This window comes from Bombyx mori, chromosome 10 (genome assembly GCF_030269925.1).
Source record: "Bombyx mori chromosome 10, ASM3026992v2".
NCBI classification, from domain to species: Eukaryota; Metazoa; Arthropoda; class Insecta; order Lepidoptera; family Bombycidae; genus Bombyx; species Bombyx mori.
This window is the reverse complement of record NC_085116.1, coordinates 4,094,848-4,118,277: the sequence shown is the minus strand read 5'-3', so window position 1 is coordinate 4,118,277 and position 23,430 is coordinate 4,094,848. Positions and strand designations below refer to the sequence as shown.

The 23,430-nt window shown below is 36.4% G+C and overlaps 1 protein-coding gene across 1 annotated transcript in view; it reads right to left on the bottom strand.

Annotated features, from left to right (window-relative positions):
* Positions 1-9,598: 9,598 nt before the first annotated feature.
* Positions 9,599-23,430, bottom strand: part of Erk (extracellular regulated MAP kinase) — a 47,055-nt gene continuing 33,223 nt past the window's right edge. The window contains 5 exon segments of the mRNA NM_001043456.1: positions 9,599-9,897; positions 13,832-14,020; positions 16,524-16,691; positions 18,678-18,794; positions 22,958-23,092. Of these exon segments, the coding sequence (NP_001036921.1) occupies positions 9,778-9,897; positions 13,832-14,020; positions 16,524-16,691; positions 18,678-18,794; positions 22,958-23,092 (729 nt within the window). The 3' untranslated portion in view covers positions 9,599-9,777.

Genomic DNA, 23,430 nt, shown 5'->3' with positions numbered 1-23,430 from the left:
AATAACGCTTCACTCTCCCTCCTTTGCCTTTTCATGAGTTCTGTATCATGCGAGGCTCGGACGTGGGTTTTGAACGACAGGAGGTTTTAGTCGGTTCGACTCCGACATGCCCCCGCCATCCCCAGTGGTGGGCAGAAGTCCCGCGAATTCCTCCTGACAAAAACGAAATCAAAAATTCTTGTTAAATAAAATTTATTTAAAAACTTTTTAGACGCCCTTTTCTTACATCAGATACAGTATAATTACCTAGTCAGGTCATAAGTATTGTCACACAGTAAAAACTTTTCTTTTAGAATGCTGGCCACAAAAAAGTTTATTGATTTCGAATTTCGAATTGTTCATGAAAATAAAAATGTATATTTTTAGAATTTTACTCATTTTTAAATATGGAGTGGACGCTTAAAGAAGACCGTGTTGCAGTTATTGCGTTGCATCGTTGCGGTTACGCGCCAATTCAAATTTTTAACATACTGAAAAATTTGAATATAACCAAAAGATTCGTTTATCGTACCATCAAACGATACAATGAAGACTCTAGTGTAGATGACAAGTCAAGAAGTGGTCGCCCTCGGTCTGTTAGGACTCCAGCAGTGATAAAAGATGTGAAGGCGCGAATTCAAGAAATCCCAAACGTAAGCAGAAACTGTTGGCCCTTCAGATGGGGTTAAGCAGAACCACGGTGAAAAGGGTGTTAAATGAAGACTTAGGGCTTCGGGCATATCGAAGAAAAACAGGACATCGTTTGAATGCTCGTCTAATGGACCTGAGACTGAAGAGATGCCGCGCTTTGTTGAAGCGGTACGCGGGAAAAAAATATCGGGAAATTCTTTTTTCGGATGAAAAAATTCTTACCGTAGAAGAGAGCTACAACAAACAAAATGATAAGGTGTACGCACACAGTAGTGAAGAAGCGAGCAACCGTATTCCGCGTGTCCAACGAGGTCATTTTCCATCCTCGCCCATGGTATGGTTGGGAGTTTCTTATTGGGGCTTAACAGAGGTACATTTTTGTGAGAAAGGTGTAAAAACAAATGCAGTTGTGTATCAAAATACAGTCCTGACGAACCTTGTGGAACCTGTTTCTCATATCATGTTCAATAACAGGCACTGGGTATTCCAACAAGATTCGGCGCCAGCTCATAGAGCGAAGAGCACACAAGACTGGCTGGCGGCGCGTGAAATCGACTTCATCCGGCACGAAGACTGGCCCTCCTCCAGTCCAGATTTGAATCCGTTAGATTACAAGATATGGCAACACTTGGAGGAAAAGGCGTGCTCAAAGCTTCATCCCAAATTGGAGTCACTGAAGACATCCTTGATTATGGCAGCCGCCGATATTGACATGGACCTCGTTCGTGCTGCGATAGACGACTGGCCGCGCAGATTGAAGGCCTGTATTCAAAATCACGGAGGTCATTTTGAATAAACTTTAGTGTCATAAAAATCTATGTTTTGTTAAGTTCATTTTGGTATATGAATGGTTACATAATGAATAAACTTGTTTCAATTATTTTACATTAAACATGTGACAGAATTTATGACCTGACTAGGTAAGTATGAACTAAGAATCCCGGGTCACTCGTATTGAGAAAATAAACAACAATAAACTTTACAAAACATTTCGCTCGCTCAATAAACAAAACTTTTCTCATTATAAATCGTTTAAGAAGCTGCCGAGTTAAAATGGATAATATCATCATTCAATTGGTCTCGAGTTACAAACTTCCAAAAACAACAGCCGGCATTTGATTTCGTTACTCGTTCTACTTCGTTTGTCTCTGAATCCTTACTTACATCCTCGAAATTGAGAGCACTGGGTTTCATTTCTTGTTTTACACAGCTTAGCTGTTTTTTGTATCAAGGTGGACGGTAAATCACGTTGTGGTGTTTTTATCTATTATCTTTGTATGATGGTTAGTGGGTATTGTCGTTCAAGGACGCCATAATATCAATATCAAGGGCGTAGCTAAAGCGCTCCCCATGAAACATACGGTCCAAATTACAAAGAAGTACCGCCGTTGACTCAGATGCTCCAAACTGTCGGTGGCTTTATCCATCTCTAATAAGTGCTAAAATCAATTGGCTGAGAGTTCACCTATTTGAAAATTTTGATTTAAGTAGTGTCATTCGATGAGTTATCGCCTCATTAGTTCAGTAAAATACAAAATAGCCTCACCCAAGTGACATCTCAACTGGACTTAGTTTTTTTAATTATTATTAACTAGATCCTAATGAGCATTTGAGGTTCATATTTATCCTCAAGTCTACGTACTATGCATATTGAAGCCTTTAGTAAGAGAATCATCCTGAAATAAAAAGTATGCAGACAAGATGTTGTAAGTTCGTACACCAGTGGGAGCTCGGTAAAAATAACCCTTTATTGTTGATGCTATTTGGGTTTGATTGTTTACTGCCTACATAGTCCAATGTGAATACGACCTACACGAGGAAAAGTAGTCGTCACAGACAGCTTTGCCGCTGTCTATTGTAATATATGCTTTCGAAGCCGTTTTTTTTAGAAAAACATATACCTACTCAAACTAGCGCCGGGAAAAAAGAAACTATACTGATAGCCTTGAGAGGCTATTTCAGCTTCTCCTTGACGTGTAGGTGAGCTCACGGGGCTCAAACCGGGAGTGTTGCTAACACTGGCCCTAACAAGAGCAGTGCTTCGCAGGATCTACCATCGGATCAGAAACTCGACCCACTGAGAAGATCCAGCGAGAAACTTAGTGGGGTGTGTCTATGGGTTAATTTACTCGTCGAGCCCTTCGTACTAGGCTGCACTAAAAGTATCGGAAATGGAATATTTCCACTGTTCCTGTCATATTAAAATCTTTTTAATTGAAAAATCCTTGGTTTTAAAAATCGAATACCATTTATTTATTTAAAAAAGATCTTGTCACGAGGTTTTGTCAAACTTGTTTAGTCGTTAAGAAAATGGAATTGACTCGAGAAAATTCAAGAGCGATGATTTATTATGACTTTCGAAGTGGTTTAACACAAAAACAGTGTGTTGACCGGATGATTTCTGCATTTGGTGATGAAGCCCAATCCAAAACCACAATTTATCGCTGGTTTGCTGAGTTTCAACGTGGACGTGTCAAGCTCAGTGATGATCCCCGTCAAGGTCGTCCAAAAACTGCACTCACCCAAGAAAACGTTGATGCTGTGCGTAAGCTGATTGAGGAAGATCGACATGTGACATACCGCGAAATTCAGGCGACTTTAGACATTGGTATGAGTCAAATACAAATAATCTTGCATGAACAATTAGGTGTAAAAAAGTTGTTTTCCCGATGGATACCGCATTCGCTCTGTGAAGAGCAAAAAGCGGCTCGCGTTACTTGGTGCGTCAGAACTCTCGAAAGATTCCACGCAGGATCCTCAAATGCTGTATACAACATTGTATCAGGTGACGAATCCTGGATATACGCGTACGAACCCGAAACAAAAAACCAGTCACGAGTTTGGGTGTTCGAAAATGAGTTAAAGCCAACAAAAATTGTTCGTTCACGGAGTGTTGCAAAAAAATGGTGGCCACGTTTGTCTCCAAAACCGGCCATGTTACGACTATTCCTCTTGAGGGACAAAGAACGGTTAATGCAGAATGGTATGCTAGCATTTGTTTGCCACAGGTCGTTTCTGAACTCCGTAAAGAGAACTGCAACCGCCGCATCATCCTCCATCACGACAATGCGAGTTCTCACACCGCGCACAGAACAAAAGAGTTTTTAGAGCAAGAAAACATAGAATTATTAGACCATCCGCCATACAGCCCCGACCTAAGCCCTAATTATTTCTATACTTTCCCTAAAATAAAGAATAAATTGCGTGGACAGAGATTTTCATCACCTGAAGAAGCTGTGGACGCCTACAAAACGGCCATTTTGGAGACCCCAACTTCCGAATGGAATGGTTGCTTCAATGATTGGTTCCATCGTATGGAAAAATGTGTCAAATTTCGCGGAGAATACTTCGAAAAGCAATAAATACATTTTTAAATAGTAATGTTGTGTCACTTCGTTAATTCCCGAAATGTTCAGTGCCGCCCTCGTAGCAAGCGATGGGTTCGGTGAGGATGGTGATCGGTGCTTGAGGTACCTAAAAGCACAGTTAATGGATCGGGAGGATCCGTAATTACTTGTTTAGGACGTCGTCGACTGTTTACCATTCGGTCCACAGAATCGGGTATGGGAAAAAAGGAACAGAATTTATAAATTAGTACGCTTACGCAATTGAAATTTTTTCCCACCGATAAAAACTGATTACATATTCCCCACGAGAATAAACAAAAAAGGGAAAACGAAATAGGTACATTGTGTAATACGGCGACGTCCTTCTAAATGGGGTGATCGAACGGTCGATGTCAGCGGGCGGATGATTACCCGTCTCTCGACCGACGCTACGTAATGCGATGGCAGAGTCCGAGATCCGTTTTAAAATAATCGTAATCGGTGCCAAACTACAATCGGTTTACAATTTACGGTTATCTCGCTACGTCTGAACAAGCTCTATTAGTCATCGTTTTTACGTTCCAGCTAATGGTAAGTGGTTACTGTCGCACATACTAGTCAATAATGCCAGGGACAGCAAAGCTTCTACTACTGAGTAGTCGTGATGTAATTGCAATGTTTTAAACATCTCCGACTTCATACTATGGAAGCATGTTCGGGTTGTTGTCAATGTGATTTGTGGCTTTAACAAAACTGCGAAAGAAAATTATCGAGATGTTTTTACAATCGAAAAAATCGATATGAATACATTTACTCTCGTCCATCCCTAGTACTACACTTCATCCATTAATCTGGAACCCCTAGTTATAAAGCTGTTATTTTTATTTCATTTTATTAGCTCCTAATTCAATTCGTATCGACGCAGCCTTTTGTTCGGATTAAGGAAATAAAGACACTTACGAAATTTAAAGCCTGTTTATGTGCTCCAAGACACGTGCTTTCTCCACGCCGACGCCGTCGCTCTCTATATTATTACATTAAAGGTTTAAATCTATCGTGAGAGCTACAGGGAATTTTCGTTTTTTTTTATTTGACTACTTTACGTTTTATCTTAGTGTACAAACCTATTGCTTTAATTTCGAACCTAATAACTATGATATTACTCACAGTTATCTATACAAATATTGCAGTAATCTATGTACACATTTTTATTCGGTATTTCTTAACTAAATGTTTGGTGTTTTTGGTAGAACTAGCTAGCCATGGTTCAAAACACCATATATTTTCTAAATATTCTCCGTCTTAAAAGGATTGTCATACATTGTTGTACATATTACGTATAGATTTTTAATTAAGTATACCCTATTCTGCATTTGTCTTCTTTATAGTTACAGCTTAACTATCTCAAAATGCTATTTAAATGATAGTTTTACGGTAGGAGACAACTACCAGATAAATCACCTTATTGATATAGGACAAACTATTTCGAAACACTGCTTCAAATTCATAAACTATGAAAATAGCCGGATTATACTGTGAACGGAACGTTTGTATAAATAAAACAAGGCAATTCATTGATTTGATTTATTTTCGTAATATTCAACTGTCGACAGATAACAAACGATCTTACAAATATCCAATTTGTACATGATGGCTTATGAAAATATGGCAACACTCATATTTTAACAATAAATAATTGGTGGTGTATGGTGTTACAAGATTATAAAAAACATTTTAAGCAGAACTTACTACTAAAGGAAGTACTGAAATGGATCAAAAATTTGATGAAACGTTTATTCTCGGCGACCTCTTCGCCGCGTTCGGGCTTAATAATTAAAGTGTTGCTTGTCGGGCCAGCGCCCGGTAATATTAATTAATCGGTTAAATGTGTATGAAACGGAGGCGCCATGGGATTCCCGGTGCGATACCCCAAAAACAGTTTTAATATTTTATTTCATTTGAATTTTCCACATCAACGTGAGATAGCATTTTAATTGGAATTACAAGCAGAGATTGTTAATTTGTGCGTCTGAATCGGGAACACGATTTTAAATAATGCCTCATATTACACCGGAGAAAATGTTACAAGTGCACTATGAAAAATAATTATCATAGGCGCGTTCTGAATATCATTCTGTCTTTTCATAACGATTAAGCATTTTATCTTTTAATAAATACAGTTGATATTACGCCATTTAATCACGTTTAATGAAATTACATTAAACGTATATCCCGTGACGTCACGCGTCACGCAGCATTGTCATCACATCACGCAACGTCACGAACGCCCGTGCATTGCATCCAAATATTCGTTTAATATAACAACAATTAATAAGCAATCGCAAAAAAATATCGTATTATAAGTAAAAAAATTACACGATCGACAAACTTTTAATCTATAATAGAACGAGAAATACTCCTTTAGCGTGGGTCGGTGATGAATTCAATATAATTTATGTAACTATACGCTAAACGGCTGTAGCTACAGATATTTGTTCGGGAGAGTGAAAAAACTTATTATATATTTTTAATCTATATAAAAATTAAGTTAATAATTTGCGTTATAATGTTACATTTTATTTTTATTTTTAAAAAAGAAAATTTATGATATTGCAACACCGTAACTACAGCCCGACGATATACGAGTTAATCGAAATAACACTTAGAAAAACTCTTTTTAAGAAACACGAAACGCTCCAGCGAGCTAAACGTCCACAAAATTTCGCCTCCCCATATTCATTCTAAAACATTCTTTAACAAACAACGTTATACAAGTCTTAATACAGAAATACACCGCACACGTTCCAACAGATATGAAATGGAAGCATCGGCTATCCAACAACGTCTTAACAATATGAAACTAACAACAGATTAGACCAACATCGTCGCCCGCGGAGTCTCGCCGTAGCCGATTCTCGGTTCGCTGAAAAACTCGTTTTCGATTGGAAAACGCCACACAATAAACAACTTAACTTTAAAATTCAATTAAAACACCGCATTAAAATATTCGATATGAAGTATCAACTAATCTAAACGTCTTATTGTGCGCTAGCATGCAAACAGAGAAGGAAGACGTAAATTCATTAATAACATTTAGAATTAATTTTTTTATAGCACATCCAAGTTTTCAAACATCACACCTACACTTAAAACAAACATTTAGCTCGGACGCATATTGTACGTCGGTACAAGTCACTTAATGTCTCTCTAGCGGAAATGTTACAGTATTAACGGTCGGTTAAGTTTTCGACAATGCGAACGTGGTCTAATCATCAAAATGTATGCGCAGTTACTTCCGATGTTCGTCTGAAGCTGTGGCCGGCAGACCGGCAGTGGCGTACAATATGCGCTTTAGCTTAACCTTAACTTAATCATGTCAAAATTATTTGTAGAATACAAGTTTTTCAACGAACAACGCGCACTTATAAGACAGAACCGTAAGCTATGATGACGTCAGAATTATTTAGTGCTTCAAATTGTTATTTAATGACATCTCAGAATACATAAATATGTTAAAAACATACGGCCCACGAGTTCGTCCTGTCGCTACAAGTTGACACGACGGACATTTAACTAAGAGCCGCGCTGTGTTTGCATAACTTCACGGAGGAATTAACCCTCTCAACACGAACCCTGAGTAACATTCCCCCCTAACGGCCATAAATCGTCCGTCTCGCTCTGTTCTCATTATATATCCCCCCTCATATACTAAAAATATTCATGAAAGCATCAAGTCCCGACTGTTTTGTCTCTTTCTCTCGTCGACGCGGGCTTGACTATGAGCCGGAGATCGTACACCGTTCACGAATGCGAAACAATCTTTTAATACTGCGATTTCTATAACGATGAGAGATATATTTTTATAATATTTTATGGCCCGGTAACGAGACCTTTAAGCCAACGATGATGGATACCTCGAAAAAAAACTTATCCACAAACACTTTCGAACATCCACGTGCCGGAAATCGTAAGACTAGGTATCATTAACGTTTATAAATTTCAGAAAAATCCTATCTATGACACTATAGTTTACTACTCATTAATATTATCTATGCTTTCTGTTTCCCATCTAAGTTACGAACCAGTCATACTGTTACAGTGTTCTTAAGACAGAACACGTACGTAGTTTTAATCGTATCAACATTGCCAAAAAAAAAACATTAACTTGAAATTGTTTATAGAATTATCAGATTAATCATTTTACTTATTTCGTATATATTTATTTTGATGTAAACAAAAATAATTAATTTGCTGAATGTGGCAGCCCTGTTTTTATCGGCACAGGTTCGAAAAGCGACGTCTAGGAAATGAAAAATAACATTCGGAGCTATAAAGTTCCCAACGGTTCATTGAACCTGAATACGGTTCGTTCTCAAATCACTTACATATTATTTAATAATAATAAAAAAAAAACAAAGAGCGGAGTTGAAACTCCAAGAATACTTATTAATACAACATCATGGTTAACTAACAACTTTGGTTAACCGACTACGCGTAATGAATGTGTTACAGCTGTGAGCGCTGATTTACACCACGAGAGTTTCTTGAATAGGAGCAGACGGCAACATTTGGAATATGCTTGCTTTTGTTTTACGAACCAACTGAACTAAACGATACCTATTTACGTGTATGTTCAACTTTAGGCTTGAATAAGAAGGAACTCACAATTGCGTTGGTACACCACCCTCCCATCCTTTGAACCGCAACGTTATTACGTCACGGCAGAGATAAACAAGATAAAGACACCCACTATCGCGATTTTAATCCCTGTTATAGGGCACGCATAGTACAAAAACCTAATGTAACATGAACATAGAAATTTCGCCTTCTGATCGCCCGATTCTAAAAATTACGATTGTCGAAAGCGATAGTCGTAGCGATTATCATTGTTGAAGGCGATAGTCGTTGTTGAAGGCAGCAATCGCACAATAGGCTCTCGTATTCGAGTAACGAAACTCACCTTGTGTAAATCAGTCCTCAGCCAACTCGACTGACGTGAACGTTATTAGGCTCTCGATCGTATCGTTCTGGCGTTCAAACTATTGTTCAAGTTTCCCGAATTACGAACCAACAAAACTTTTGTTATTACTAATACGTTCAACATTACATTCAATTTCGTTGGTTTCGATGTAAAGATGCGCTGATAAGATAAATCGGACGCGTTGAGTCGAAAGAAGTCAAGACGCATGCACACCTTTGAATTTTTACAATCGGAATGATAAAAATCATTAGACGCATTCTTATTATTTTGCCTTTGAATTTGCAAGTGTGATCAAAAATCACGATTATACTTTTATTAAATACTAGCGACCCGCCCTCGCTTCGCTTCGGAAACTGTAATTTATTATTGATTTCTCCACTATTTAATGGATGTTATTATACCTATAAACCTTCCTCTTCAATCACTCTATCTATTTAAAAAAACCGCATCAAAATCCGTTGCGTAGTTTTAAGGATTTAAGCATACATAGGGATATAGGGACAGAGAAAGCTACTTTGATTTATACTATGTAGTGATGACAGTTTCTAGAATTGCATTCGATGTTACATAATTTAAAAAAAAAGTGACGCGCGGAGTTTATCGGCTAGCTCCCTTTGCCTTTAATTTTCGGTCCTGCAGAAAACTCATTTTTAAGTATTATTGCGGGTCGAGTGCTTTCCACTCAACGACGTCCCATCATTCGATCGATAAGTTTGATAAATTACCTGGTCGTCGGGTCAGAGGTGAACAATAGTGAGCGAACGCGCAGAACGCCGATCGCCCCGTTTCCTGCGATGTGTTCACAGTGTGGGGGCGAGCGGTATCCACTTTCTTCTAGACTTACGCGTCTTCGTTCTGCTGTTTAAAGAACAACGTCTCCTCGAATATGTATTTCTTGAGCGTCTCCTTCGGGAGATCGTCGAGCTCCATCGCGAAACGGAAAGGCTCCTCGGCTACGGGCTGCAAAAAAAAGTTTTTTTGCTGTAGTTTTTTTTTTATAAATAATAATACAAATCATCCACATACGACGAGAGAAACACGAAAAATCGACTACATGAAAACATAGGAAAGTTTACGGTATTGTATTGTAGATTTCCGTAGAGAATATTGAAAAGAAAGTTATTTGTATTGGGTGCAGAATTTCCTGGAAAGTTTACGAAGCAACTCGAAGCGTGCGCGAGCGATATATCGTCTATTGTCATGTACTAGCCTGCCGACGTATTTAATAAATTTACGTCACATACAAGAATTTATACACATTTATTTCACAAGCAGAACTGTCAAAGTATGGGTTAGATAAACTAAAAAATAGATATTGAATCAGTTATTTTATTTGATTTATTTATTTATTACACTTCATGCATTATTTATTAGAATTAATTACATTGGCGGACTTAATGCCTAAATTATCTTCTACCAGTCAACCAAATGTAGTGCAAAGTAAATAATGGTAGGTATATTGAAATACTATACATATGTATAACAATATACAATATATGTATAGCCATATTATATTATAAAAAATTATAATGGAGGCGATTGAGAAATAATTTTAATAAAAATAGCTCAAAACATTTCAGAGCTATTGTTAGTACACAATAATCGTCACTGCCACGTTGAAGCTTAGATGTCTGGCCTCCGTCGGGTTCACATCACAATAACAAAAGACTGAAGAACGACAAAATGAAATTGCAGAATCATTGTTCGCATAATCACAGAGAAACATCACGAATCAAAGGCACACGCGTTATCTTTGCAATTGAATATGCAATTTCGAAAAGGGCACATGTCGCATATTTTGTCAAATACGTTTTTTCATATACATGTAGTTTTGAGGCTTACTTACACCCATTTTATAATAATTCCAGTAATTTTCAATTGCTAATTAACACTAAAATATATCTCAAAAGCTAATATTTTAAATTTTACACTGCTTTAGAAAATAATCAGATTTTATCATTTCCTGAACATTTTACATTTTTAGAGATGTGCCCTTTTCGAAATTGCATAATATTCAATTTTAATTATTGTTGGGCTAACAAAGTATACACGTATTATTTGTTGTTAGTTTCTTGTTATTTGTTGTTAAAAGAAAATACGCTAGACAAATTTAACAGTTCCATACAACGCTCAATATATCGCTCAATATTATTACATGGATAGCCAATAAGGAATAAGCCAAAGAAATTGAATTGTAAAAACACAACTTTGTGTTCCTTCAAACGAATGAAGTCCTTGAACGTTGTAGTCGCATGCAAATAGAAACATCCAAGTATAAAAATCAAGAATAGAATACGAGAAATATACGAGAATGTCAATAATAGATATTTCATCAGAACGACTTCAAACCTTAATTTAATATCAATACGAAATACAGTAACAGGGGTGTCTCCTGTTATTTTTCAATTTGAAATTAATTTTCTGCAATTGCCCACCCCAGGCCAAATGAGATTTGTTTACGGTAGTTGCATCAAGACTGTTGTGAATTGTTTTAAGTTTTTCCGGCTATCTGCATTACACACAGTATTATTCAACGGTTTATTATTAAGACTCATATTTAATGAATTCCCGATATAGCGGCGCTATTGCAAGCGCCATCATGGGTATACTGAAGAAAGAGGGTAGGACGTTAGAAGTCTTCTTATTGTTCTATACTTTTTTGGCTCCAGCACGGTTTGTGCATTAGCCAGCGTCAAGTAATAAGATTTTTATAATTCGCCGTTTTAATTATTTACAGTTTATGAATGAGGGAAAAATGAGGGAAGCTTAATCAATTGGCATGAAATTAAATGAAATGAAATGAGATGAGATGATATGAGATGAAATATAATCTCAGTAAAATTGTGGTTATTTACTGAGACTTTTTCAGTGGATCTCAAGGAGCTACGTCAAGTGGCTTTGATTCATTTTTCCACAGTTTTTAGTGTTTTAGAGTTTAGTTAATAAACCACCACATATTTCAACCTGAAGAAATACTAAATAGACAAAATAAAACAAGTTCAACACACACAATTTCGCTCCTCGGGTTCCCGCCAAAAAGTCACGTTACAAGTCATCGATTTGTGTAAAGTGTCAATGTTAACACCAGTACTAGAAAGGGGTGTGGCGGGTGCATTAGACGCCTTCAGCTCTAACACTAGGAGCAGGCTTAGGGACCTCGGTAACCGTACTCGTCGAACTCGACAAAGAGTTCGCCGTGCAACCTAACCCATGAATCAGCTCGCTGAGTTTCTCGCCGGATCTTCTCAGCGGGTCGCGATTCCGATCCGGTAGTAGATTCATTCGCGAAGCAATTGCTCTTGAGTTGTTAGGTCTCCTTCGAAGGCGCTCGGGCAGTTGTTAGCAAATCCCGCCCCTCTTGGCTGAGTCTTTGCTCGCCCACCTGTCCTGGTGAAACTGGAAAGGCCTTCGGGCCACCAGTAAACTATCAATCATAAAAATAAAAAAAAAACATTCAGACCGTCGCGTCGGTCTACCGAGCAAATATCACCCGCTCGGTGGAAGATATTCCTTTCGTCGTTTAAGCTCCCCAAACTGGTGACCTGCGACGGAACAACTGCAGCCTTCACACTTCATCATCAGCGCACCAGGACCGTCGGTCTGCCGAGCAATATCACCCGCTCGGTTGAAGATATTCCCTGTATCGTATATCTCTACAAAAGGGTAGACCGAATTGTCTGCTCCTAAGCATTCTTAGTGAAGAACCCGCTCAAATACAGTACATGTACGACTTATTACGTATAAAATTTCGGTTGTATGTCTTGGCCGGTTTTACATAAACATGAGTCTAGTGACTCTAGTCTAATCATAAGTCTCGTTTTAAGTGAACGTATTCAGGTGCCCGAGCACTAAGCCCCGCAGTAATGCTTTGCCTTAAAGCCTTAATTACACCGCCGTAGCTTCATTCTGAAGCCCCCTTTCAAGGACCGTGCATAATTTTTCACCGAACGCAAAAGCTTGCATTTAATTAAAAAGTGTTTAAAACGTATTACGTAAATTTGCGTGCTACTAGAAGACATTCGTTCCTATTATTAGTGAAACCTTTTTTTTTTGTTAACTTACATCGATTTTCATATAACTTTTGAAATACAAATTCAAATTCAAAACCATTTATTTCAACTTGGATGTCATCAAAAACACACTAGTTGAATGGTAAAATATAAATGAAAATGTTAACTCTACCACCGGTTCCAAAAAAAGCCACAGTCTTGAGAAGAACCGGCGAAACAAACACAGCGGGCATTTTTTTTTTTTTTTTTTCTCAAATATTTTCTTTTTTTTTTCATTTAATTACAATCGTATGCCACCTGTTTGCTTTCGTTTTTATTTATAGAACATAAAATTGTTAAATTTACTTTTCATCGAATTATAATAATACAATAAATAAACGAATTTCACTTAAGATTGTAATTAATTGCATAAGTATTTACTAGTATGGGATAATCGTGTTCCAATTCATGCATGAATTCAGCATGATTGCTTCGCAAATATTTTGGTACTAAGGGATAAAATCACCGCGTCTGCGACCATACACACCATAGTCACTGCATGCATGTGCAACTCAAAATGCAACGTACAATTCAAAACAATGATGATGATATTAATTTATCCCTAATGGGAAAGGCCAAGGACTTTAGTCCATACAGCCAGGTCTTGTTTTTGGTAATAATTGGAAAATTTTGGTAGTTTTAAAGGCCGAAGCCACGTCTTCATTGTTCTTGATCGTAAGGCCGAAGACATGTCTTGTCTTATTGTTGTCAAATCTTATTACTTTCGGTCATAAGGCCAAACGCACTTCTTCGATGTTTTGAATTGGTCAATGTCAAATCCATAAGCAATAATAGTAGAATCCAATTCAAAACAAGCGTCTATGAAAACAACGTTTATTACATACCTCATCATTCGGGTCGTAGTACTGCTCGAGGTACGGATGGGCTAGGGCTTCCTCGACCGTGATGCGTTTGTGAGGGTTGAAAGTCAGCATGCGATGGAGCAGGTCCAAGGCGCGAGGGTCCGCTCCGGGGAAGAGGTCCACCCACGGCACGCGAGGCTTGAACGGCAACGACTCCAAGTAACCACGAGCCTGATTGAACAGCAAACAACATTTTGGGCTAAACATTAGGAGCAAACGCAAACATTCGTAAATCAATACATAGTATAAAACAAAGTCGCTTTCTCTGTCCCTATATCTGTCTGTCTCTATGTATGCTTAAATCTTTAAAACTACGCAACGGATTTTGATGCAGTTTTTTTTAATAGATAGTGATTGAAGAGGAAGGTTTATATGTATAATAACATCCATTAAATAGTGGAGAAATCAATAATAAATTATAGTTTCCGAAGCTTAGCGAGGGCGGGTCGCTAGTCTTTTATAATTGAATATGCAATTTCGAAAAGGGCACATCTCTGAAAATGTAAAATGTTCAGGAAATGAAAAAAAATATCTGATTATTTTCAAAGCAGTGTAAAATTTAAAATATTAACTTTTGAGATATATCTTAGTGTTAATTAGTAATTGAAAATTACTGGAATTATTATAAAATGGGTGTAAGTAAGCCTCAAAACTACATGTATATGAAAAAACGTATTTGACAAAATATGCGACATGTGCCCTTTTCGGAATTGCCATATTCAATTATAATTGAATTTTTGATGAGGTTAATTAATGCGGCAAATTTCAGGCCCAAAATTATACAAAAGCGGTATGAAAACTTTTCCACTCGCGACGCTGCGTATAATAGACGAAGTCGATTTAAAAGGAAAATTAAAAACATTCCGTTTACGTCTTTGTTGTGCTGATTTTACATCGAGCAATCCCGAGAGTAATAAAATTGAATATAATATTATAAAGCTGTTATTGTTAGAACCTTAGTAATTTTGTAAAGCACTTAATTTGTAAGTATTGTAACAAATATGTTGAATCGAAGACTATTTACAGAAAATTTCTTTCAACATCATCGTCACATTACTTTTAGCAACAATTTTATTTTGTTGTTAACGTATGATTACGTTTAATTAAAAAATATGTATGTTGCTAGTCAACATCAAAAAATTAATATAACAGTATCAAAAGCCCATTGCGATTGCATAAATATGTTACCTACAACGTTCTGAATAAGCCGATAGATAAAAAGATTACATATTATAGCAAAACAACTAGATTTCAAAACTTCCCGTAGTAGTACCGTGTACAAAGCATTAACTAAACCTCGAAACAATATCGAATAGGCAGACAAAGTGTCACTCACATATTAAGGTAAACTAAGATGCAGCTCAACAGTATTGAGAGTTTAATGGGACATAGACTCTTAATGACCCTCCTTTAAAGGACTCATTTGATTCGCGGTCTAAATACGTATCTTATTCAACCAAGTCAACTCAAGAAAACCCTTAGGCTCTTAGAAAAAGAGCACAAAAACGAAGAGTTTACATCATTACGTGCGATTCAAGTCGCCACTTCACGAAAGAATCCATTTATAATATATTTTATCCTGAATAAAATAATTAAACAGAATAACCAGAAAATTCGAAATTTCTTTCAATAAATACCGAAAAAAAGAATTAAAGACTTTTAAACTCACACTATCCCACCCACACTCTTATTATATTAGTTACCACGTGGTATGAAATGAATTCACTCTTTATAAGAAACGAAATCACTAAACATACAGACAAAAGGATGCAATAAAGCCTACAGAGTATAATGAGAGGTGTAGATTCAATTGTCTATACGTCGAACGAGTTTTTTAATAGTAACTGTCGATAAGTCTATATATAATTAACAGTAGACTATCATTTTCAGGATAGTTGAACAGATGATATGATGCGATCTCAGATATCAAAATGGATTTTCCTTTGTATGTAATAAAGTGGATGTCTGTAATGGTAGTAGCCTCGGGCTGTGTAGTTTTTAGAATGACAAAGGAATAAAAAAACAGATGGTTCAACCTTTGTAATTACAATGAGCAAATTCTTCATAAATAATATAGTCTCTAAATTAAAATAATACTATTTTTCTTTTTCTTACCTAAGCTGATGATAGCCTTGGGAGGCTATTTCAGCGTAACCTTAACTAGTAGGTGAGCTCACGGGGCTCAAGCCCGAGTGATGCTAACACTGACCCTAGCAAGAGCAATGCTTCGCAGAATCTACCACCGGATCGGAAACGCGACCCACTGAGAAGATCCGGCGAGAAATTCAGTGGGCTGCGTCTATGGGTTAATTCGCTCGTCGAGCCCTTCGTCGCAAGCGACGGGTTCGACGAGGACGGTGACCGGTGCTTGTTTTACCTAAAAGCACTGTTAATGGATCGAGAGGATTCGTAATGACCGTTGGACGACGTCGAATTATACTAAATACTAAACTATATCATTCAAAAAATTCAAGTCAGATAAAATTCATATTAACAAATTTTAATATTAGACATAATTAATTGTTAAACATTATGTAAAACACTGAGTTGAATATGATGCAACAGTTTTTATTAGTTTCAAAAGTACTTTAAAAGGAAATTCAAAATTTCCACTAATCTCGGCCCTTCGGATATTAAACATTCACAATTCATCGGTATATTACAACTGGCTTACCTTTTCGTTAATGATGCAATCAAGATCCTCCTGACTCGGCGAACCGAGCACTCCCAAAATGTGATTCAATTGATCCAAATAGTGCTTGCCCGGGAATATAGGTCTGTTGGACAGCATCTCCGCCAAAATACATCCCACTGACCAAATATCTATTGATTTGGTATAGCCCTGTGTTAAAACAAAAATCGTTTTATATCAGAAAATTTCATTACTCGCCCAAGCAGATGTACCTAAAATGTGTCAACGTTCGGGACTAGATTTATGACTACAATACCAACCTAATAATTGTGGATTTATGAATACGTGAGCTTGTACGGTCTCCTATAGATTTAAAAACGAAATTTTATTAAGGTCTACCCGGTATATCGCGCGAGAGAGAAAAAGACATTTTGTTTTAATTAAATTTAAATACGTAATAAATTCTGAGGGAGAATTGAAAACATCCATAGTTTATTCAGAAGGCAAAATAAAGCCGCAGATAATAACATAATAAATTATATAATTTATGTAGAGACTAGGGCTTTGTTTTGTCGTTTCATCTCAAAACTTGATCTCGATTACGCCAGACGGATAAGATTCTTGTCTCCATATATTATAGGCCTTCACTGACATTGAGGCAGCGAATAACGCCAAAATATCCTAAACGAGGAGAATAGCAGGAATGTATTGAATCCAAAAATGTTCTAATGAAATACGTAAAGCCAATATGTAAGGGAAGTTTCAGGATATATTTCACATGTTAAGAATGTGTTTATTATATTTTTAGAAACATATAAAGTTAATAATCAATTAGAGCAAATGAAGTCTACTTATTTGGTGAGTTAAGAAGTCCTTTAGAATTTCATTTAAATCGTATTACTTTCCTCAAGTGTTTTATCGCACAGGCACGTTCAACATTTAACTGTGAAGTATATTGCGGAGGTGAAATGTGAATGCGAATTCTTCTGTAAACAAATAGGTTCGGGGCCTCGATGTAAAGATACCTCTGCGTACGATACGTGTAATTCTTGCCAAGTTTGGGGGCCAGGACAGAAATTACTCCAGCTTAGGTTGACTTTTATGCGGAACGTAAATTCTCTCAGTTTTGTCTCTTGAGGCATTGAGTTTTATGATGCGAGCTTTATTTGCTTTTACTTTTTATGTATATGGAGTGGTATGTTCGTTGCTAAAACTGCGTCGGCCAACTTAAGAATAATCATAAAAAGTCTAGATTACTTAGACGAAACCATCGGACATTCTTCGTTCTTGGTGTTCGTTTTGTATTTGTTTAGATAACATTATTTCAATAGATTATCGATACTATTTATAATATTATTAGCATGTTTTTTTTTTGTTTTAACACGGATAATCGCGTACCCCGCAATCTTTTGCCTACCTTTGACCACCGCGCTCGCGACAGCACTGAACATAGGGAATTCCAACTAAAAATCGTCGTAACAAGATAATAGTATAGATAAGCGAGAAAATTTAAATAATTTGGGCCATAGCATCTATTGTTGTCTACGCTTAGCCTTAATAAGTAAAACAATGATTCATTTAACAAACATTCAAAAATACAATTCGTCATCGATACAGGCGCATTACGCGTCGCGTTTAATAAATATCACATACATAGTAACGTATTACGGTGTTATCGAATAACATATTTAGTGAGTGTATTATCAATGTTTGCTGTTCAAAATCATTCTAGTAATCTCAATTATTTGTTCAAGTGGATTTCAAACGAATTCACGGATATTTTCATACGTTTTGTCTTTCTTATAAGCTTGTAACGCGATTTTTGACTAGAAGAAAACGAAGTACGTTCAGCATTTCATTCGAAAATTATTATTTATCAGTTTTCATCATGATACAACAAGCCGAACTATATTGTGTGGTAAAAAACTATTTGGTTTGAACGACATTTGGCTTAATATGCGACATCATTTATCTTTGTAATTAAAGATTCATTTTATTTGGAATTACATCAACAATTCGATGTTTTTAAATGAACTTTAATTAAGTTTACCTTAAATCAAATAGCTGAAGAAGTTTTTTGTTATATTTTTTTCCCAAATTTTTAATTTTAAATGCCTATCTTTTAAAGTTGCAAAAATGTCCCTTAAACCAAATAGCCTTTCACCTCTCGATATAATAATATTATAGACTATATACCTTTGAGTTGAGCATGATTTCAGGAGCACGGTACCAGCGCGTGGCTACGTATTCCGTGAGGAAACCGGTGTGGTCGTGATCAGGATCCGCAACTCGCGCCAGACCGAAGTCGCAAATCTGTTCAATACAATAATAAAAAATTAACAAAGCAATCCTAAGTTACAAAAAGAAAAACGATAAGTTAAAAATATTTAAAACAGGAGTAGATCAGAAGTACTTTTACGTGTGGTAGGACCTCTTGTGACTCTTGTGAGTCCGCGCGGGAGGGTACCACCACCCTGCCTATTTCAGCCGTGAAGCAGTAATGCGTTTCGGATTGAAGGGCGGGGCAGCCGTTGTAACTGTACTGAGACCTTAGAACTTATATCTCAAGGTGTGTGGCGCATTTACGTTGTAGATGTCTATGGTCCAGTAACCACTTAACACCAGGTGGGCTGTGAGATCGTCCACCCATCTAAGCAATAAAAAAAAAGTTACAAAAAAAAGATAAGTTAAGAATATTCAAAATAGGAGTACTTAGATCAGAATTTAATTCTTTTGTTTATTGTTTTCGCAAAAGAAAAACAGAACAACTTATTATTGTAACAGCAACGAAAAAATAACTGAGCTTCCACTAAAGTATACCCGAGTTTTAAAAAAACAAAATATGCAAAGAAATTGTATATCCGCTCGAACCAAAACGTGAAAAGCACTTGTAACGAGCCCCTTCACTCGAAAAGCCGAGATCTCGAGGAGTTTCGACGTTGCCGTAATACATTGCTCAGGATTAACGGTTGGTAAGACACTGAAGAAGCTATGAATTTTTTATTTCTAGAATCATCTACCGTAAAACGTCTATAGTACTCTCAGTAGAACTGTACTGCTATATTTTTTTTTACTGTTTTGATTGAGGTTACTCGTAATATAATAACTCGTCCGATGTATTTAGACATAGGTTAGTACGATCGATACTAAGTGCACATTAAGTAGCTATTAGTGCATATTTGGATTACTGGTGGCAGGACCTCTTGTGAGTCCACGTGGGTGGGTACCACCACCCTCCCCATTTCTGCCGTGAAGCAGTAATGCATTTCGGTTTGAAGGGCGGGGCAGCCGTTGTAACTGTACTGAGACCTTAGAACTTATATCTCAAGGTGAGTGGCGCATTTACGTTGTAGATGTCTATGGGCTCCAGTAACCACTTAACACCCGGTGGGCTGTGAGCTCGTCCAACCATTTAAGCAATAAAAAATAAAAAATAAAAATTTGGATTATTTAAACGCAATTGAATTGGTCGTTGGAGTCACGTAATCGTTTTTGGCTGGACCTGACTTTAACCTTTTTAGTGCTGAGCTTATTAGCTATTATAGTAATAGAAGGCAAATGGAACCATTGTTTAATAAGCCTGTTGTTTATAATGATACCTTACTTCTGAAATTCGACTGACATGCTAAAACATTGGCAAGACAGTCAAAATCCAGGATAGCGGAACTTTCTGACGTACCATCGATGCGAATGATTTATCAATCCTGTCTTTTATTAATGTACACTGTGAGCACTCCAAAGTTAGACTACGATTTTATATTCAGTGAAAAATGAATTAAGCGTCTGAACCTGCCATATCGAATCACATTTTGAATTACAAATATAAGGAAATAAATATATATATAATGTAAGCCAAAATTATTTTTATATAATAGTTTTTTGTCCCTTGTACCAACTACTAGATAGAGTCGGCCTAGCTTGATTCCATAAAATAAAATACATACACACTTGTATATGTGTGTTCTCAAATTAAAAGCACTCTATGTGAAATTTCCATTTTATAGATTGATAGTTTTTAGCAAAAAATAGATTTATTGCTGCTTCCAATATCAAAAAACCTGCCTTTAAAAATGTTTTAATACAAATTAGAGTTGTGTGACACTAAGAAAAAAAAAAGGGTAATTTTTACAAAGACCTTGGAATGTAACTCTATAACATAGTTGGTACCACCGCATATGTTAAGCTTACAACCATATGATAATGACAGAAGCAGTTTTTATATAGATCGAAGCAAAGCAAAGACAATACGTATTGCAATTTAAGCCCATGATTGACGTCATTTGGTGCTTACGTCTGTTTGTCGTATGTAAAGAACTGTTTTGGATGAATAATTGAAATCAGCAAATTCACGATTGCGATATTCAGGACGTTTTCGGTTGACGTGTGATTGAATGCGGATTCACTGTCCATTTCCGAAAAAACGTGTATTGGCTATAGAATTCTTTAGGCGGATTTGGAAAATGACGTTATTATTTAATTTAATGTTTTGTCTGCACAGCTTGGTATTACACCCCGTATATCTTCTTTATTTCTGAACAGTTTTAATACTGTTTGACTGTTTATCGCCTGTATTAAGTTATATATTATTATGAAACGATTAAATAATTAGATCTAGTGCCATATAGTATAGCGTATAGTAAGTATAGTATAGTAAGTATAATATATAATAATAGTAAGTAGTATAGTATACTATAGTAAGCCGTATACTAAGCCAATAATATATAGTACATAACATGTCCTTAACAATGTATGGTGTGCGATATTGTTGTGCTATGAGCTATTTAATATATGCTATTATATTATGGCGTAGGCTGAAAGCAACTTGACCGTGCGAGATTTGTTTCTAGTTCCTTTTTTTATAATCTGCACACAATACCTGGCTCAAGCTTGTCAATGACAGGAAGTATGTAATACCTATCTCTTCGATATCTTCCATAATATTATACAATATGACTTTGGATGATATCTATGAATAGGCGATCCAAATTTATTAGAGTCTGAACATATTTTATTGCCAAGCCGAACGAATTCTTTAAACGCTTCAGTTCTCCCGTTTCAGTATACGAACGGAGTTTTTGCTATTGATGTATCTTTACATTAAAATATGACTTTGCTTGCATATTTTATTTATTATGAACATTACATAATGTTTTCATTTTTCGTTTATCAAAAACCACTATTACATAATATTTTTATATATTTTTTTTAAACAACTGAATTTCACTCCAAAGCCTAAAATATCTCCGAAAGCCCACGGACAGTAGAGATAACCTCTACTCCCAATGGCAATTGGTGCGAATGCAAAACATACATTTCAAATAATTCCTCAAAGTATTCGTTGTGGATATTACGGCACGAAATACAAAGAGAACCAAAGCCTCTCAGTGGACCGAGAGGTTGCAAAGCTCGCATGAAGTGAAATTAGGATTATATACAGTATAATAACATTATACAGGATTTTCGATAATCCGATCATCTATATAGACTCAAATGTAAGTAGCATTAAGCTCCCTTTCTCTCTCTCTCTCGTACAATAAATAAAACCATGAAATACAATGTTCTTCTTTCATAGGTATCAATAAACGTCTCACAATAAAGTACTAGTTTAGTGATATTTCTTCGTTTATGAACATTAAAATAGCCACTGGAGACGTATAAATAGTCCTTTAGAGCGCTATCGATCGACAACACGGAATGACATCGTAAAAACTTAGCGTGGTACTTTGTCACGCCTCGCTACCTCGTGTTCGGCAACATTTAGTTCAAATTACGCCGTTTCCGTATATTTAGCTTCAAAATAACAATCTAAAAAAATATCACAATTAGCATTTAGATTTATCTTATCGTGATTGTTTTATAGCAAAATCGTCGATCGTCACTTCAACGTATATACATCCCGTGTGACATTACAAGGCTTCGTCATCACGACGCGCCATTTCCGAAAGATTTCAAATTTATATACCCTTTTGTAGGGTACTTTGAGATTCGTACGACGTTTTCCATCATACGATCGTTTTATAAATTTAACGATTCAGATTTGTGGTTGAATTCAAGGTACTTACGACTTTGATGTTTGACGACTTTCATGTATATATATATATATATAATCTATAATATTTATATATACACAAGACCGCGCGGGAGGTTACCCATGTGGTGGACCGACCAAATTAAAACTGTAATAAGAGGTCCCCTAAATGAGTGCAGTAGAATGGCCTCGAGGAGGAAGAGATGGCGGGACATCGTGAGACGCATCAAGTCTGCCCACTCCAACACTACATGACGATCACGACCACTCTGTTAAGAGTGACACGATTGCGAAGAAGAAGAATTTATACTATGTATATTGCATTCAACATTGAATACAAAATACAACATTCGTTTTTCCTCTCTAATAATAGGAAAGCTATTTCAATAATTTATTATTAACTAAGGAGACAGTTTCGAGTGACATACAAAATCGAATAATTTCTTACCTTCAAATCGCACGTGGTATTAAGTAGTAAATTAGAAGGCTTCAAGTCCCTATGGAGGACGTTTGCAGAGTGAATATATTTCAGTCCTCGAAGGATCTGATACAGGAAGTAGCAGATGTGATCGTTACTTAATTTCTGTAACAAAGAAGACAAATGAAAAAATACATTCGATTATTTAAAGTCAAATATCATTTTATAAAGCCAGATATGAATATATAACACGGGTCAACACCAAATTTGACTTTGATTGCAAAGCATAAAATTTCGGTATTTTAGATCGTAACTAGACGAAAAAAAAAAAAAACATGGCATGAAAAAGTTTGCTTTTGAACTTTAATAAATTGTACCACATAATATGAAACAAAACGCATCAGCATCGTATTTACACTTTCGTGACATTTTAAGTTTTTTTGGGCTTGTACAAAACACCTGATCGTTGTTTCCGATTGTATAAACGTAAACACCCCACTCTC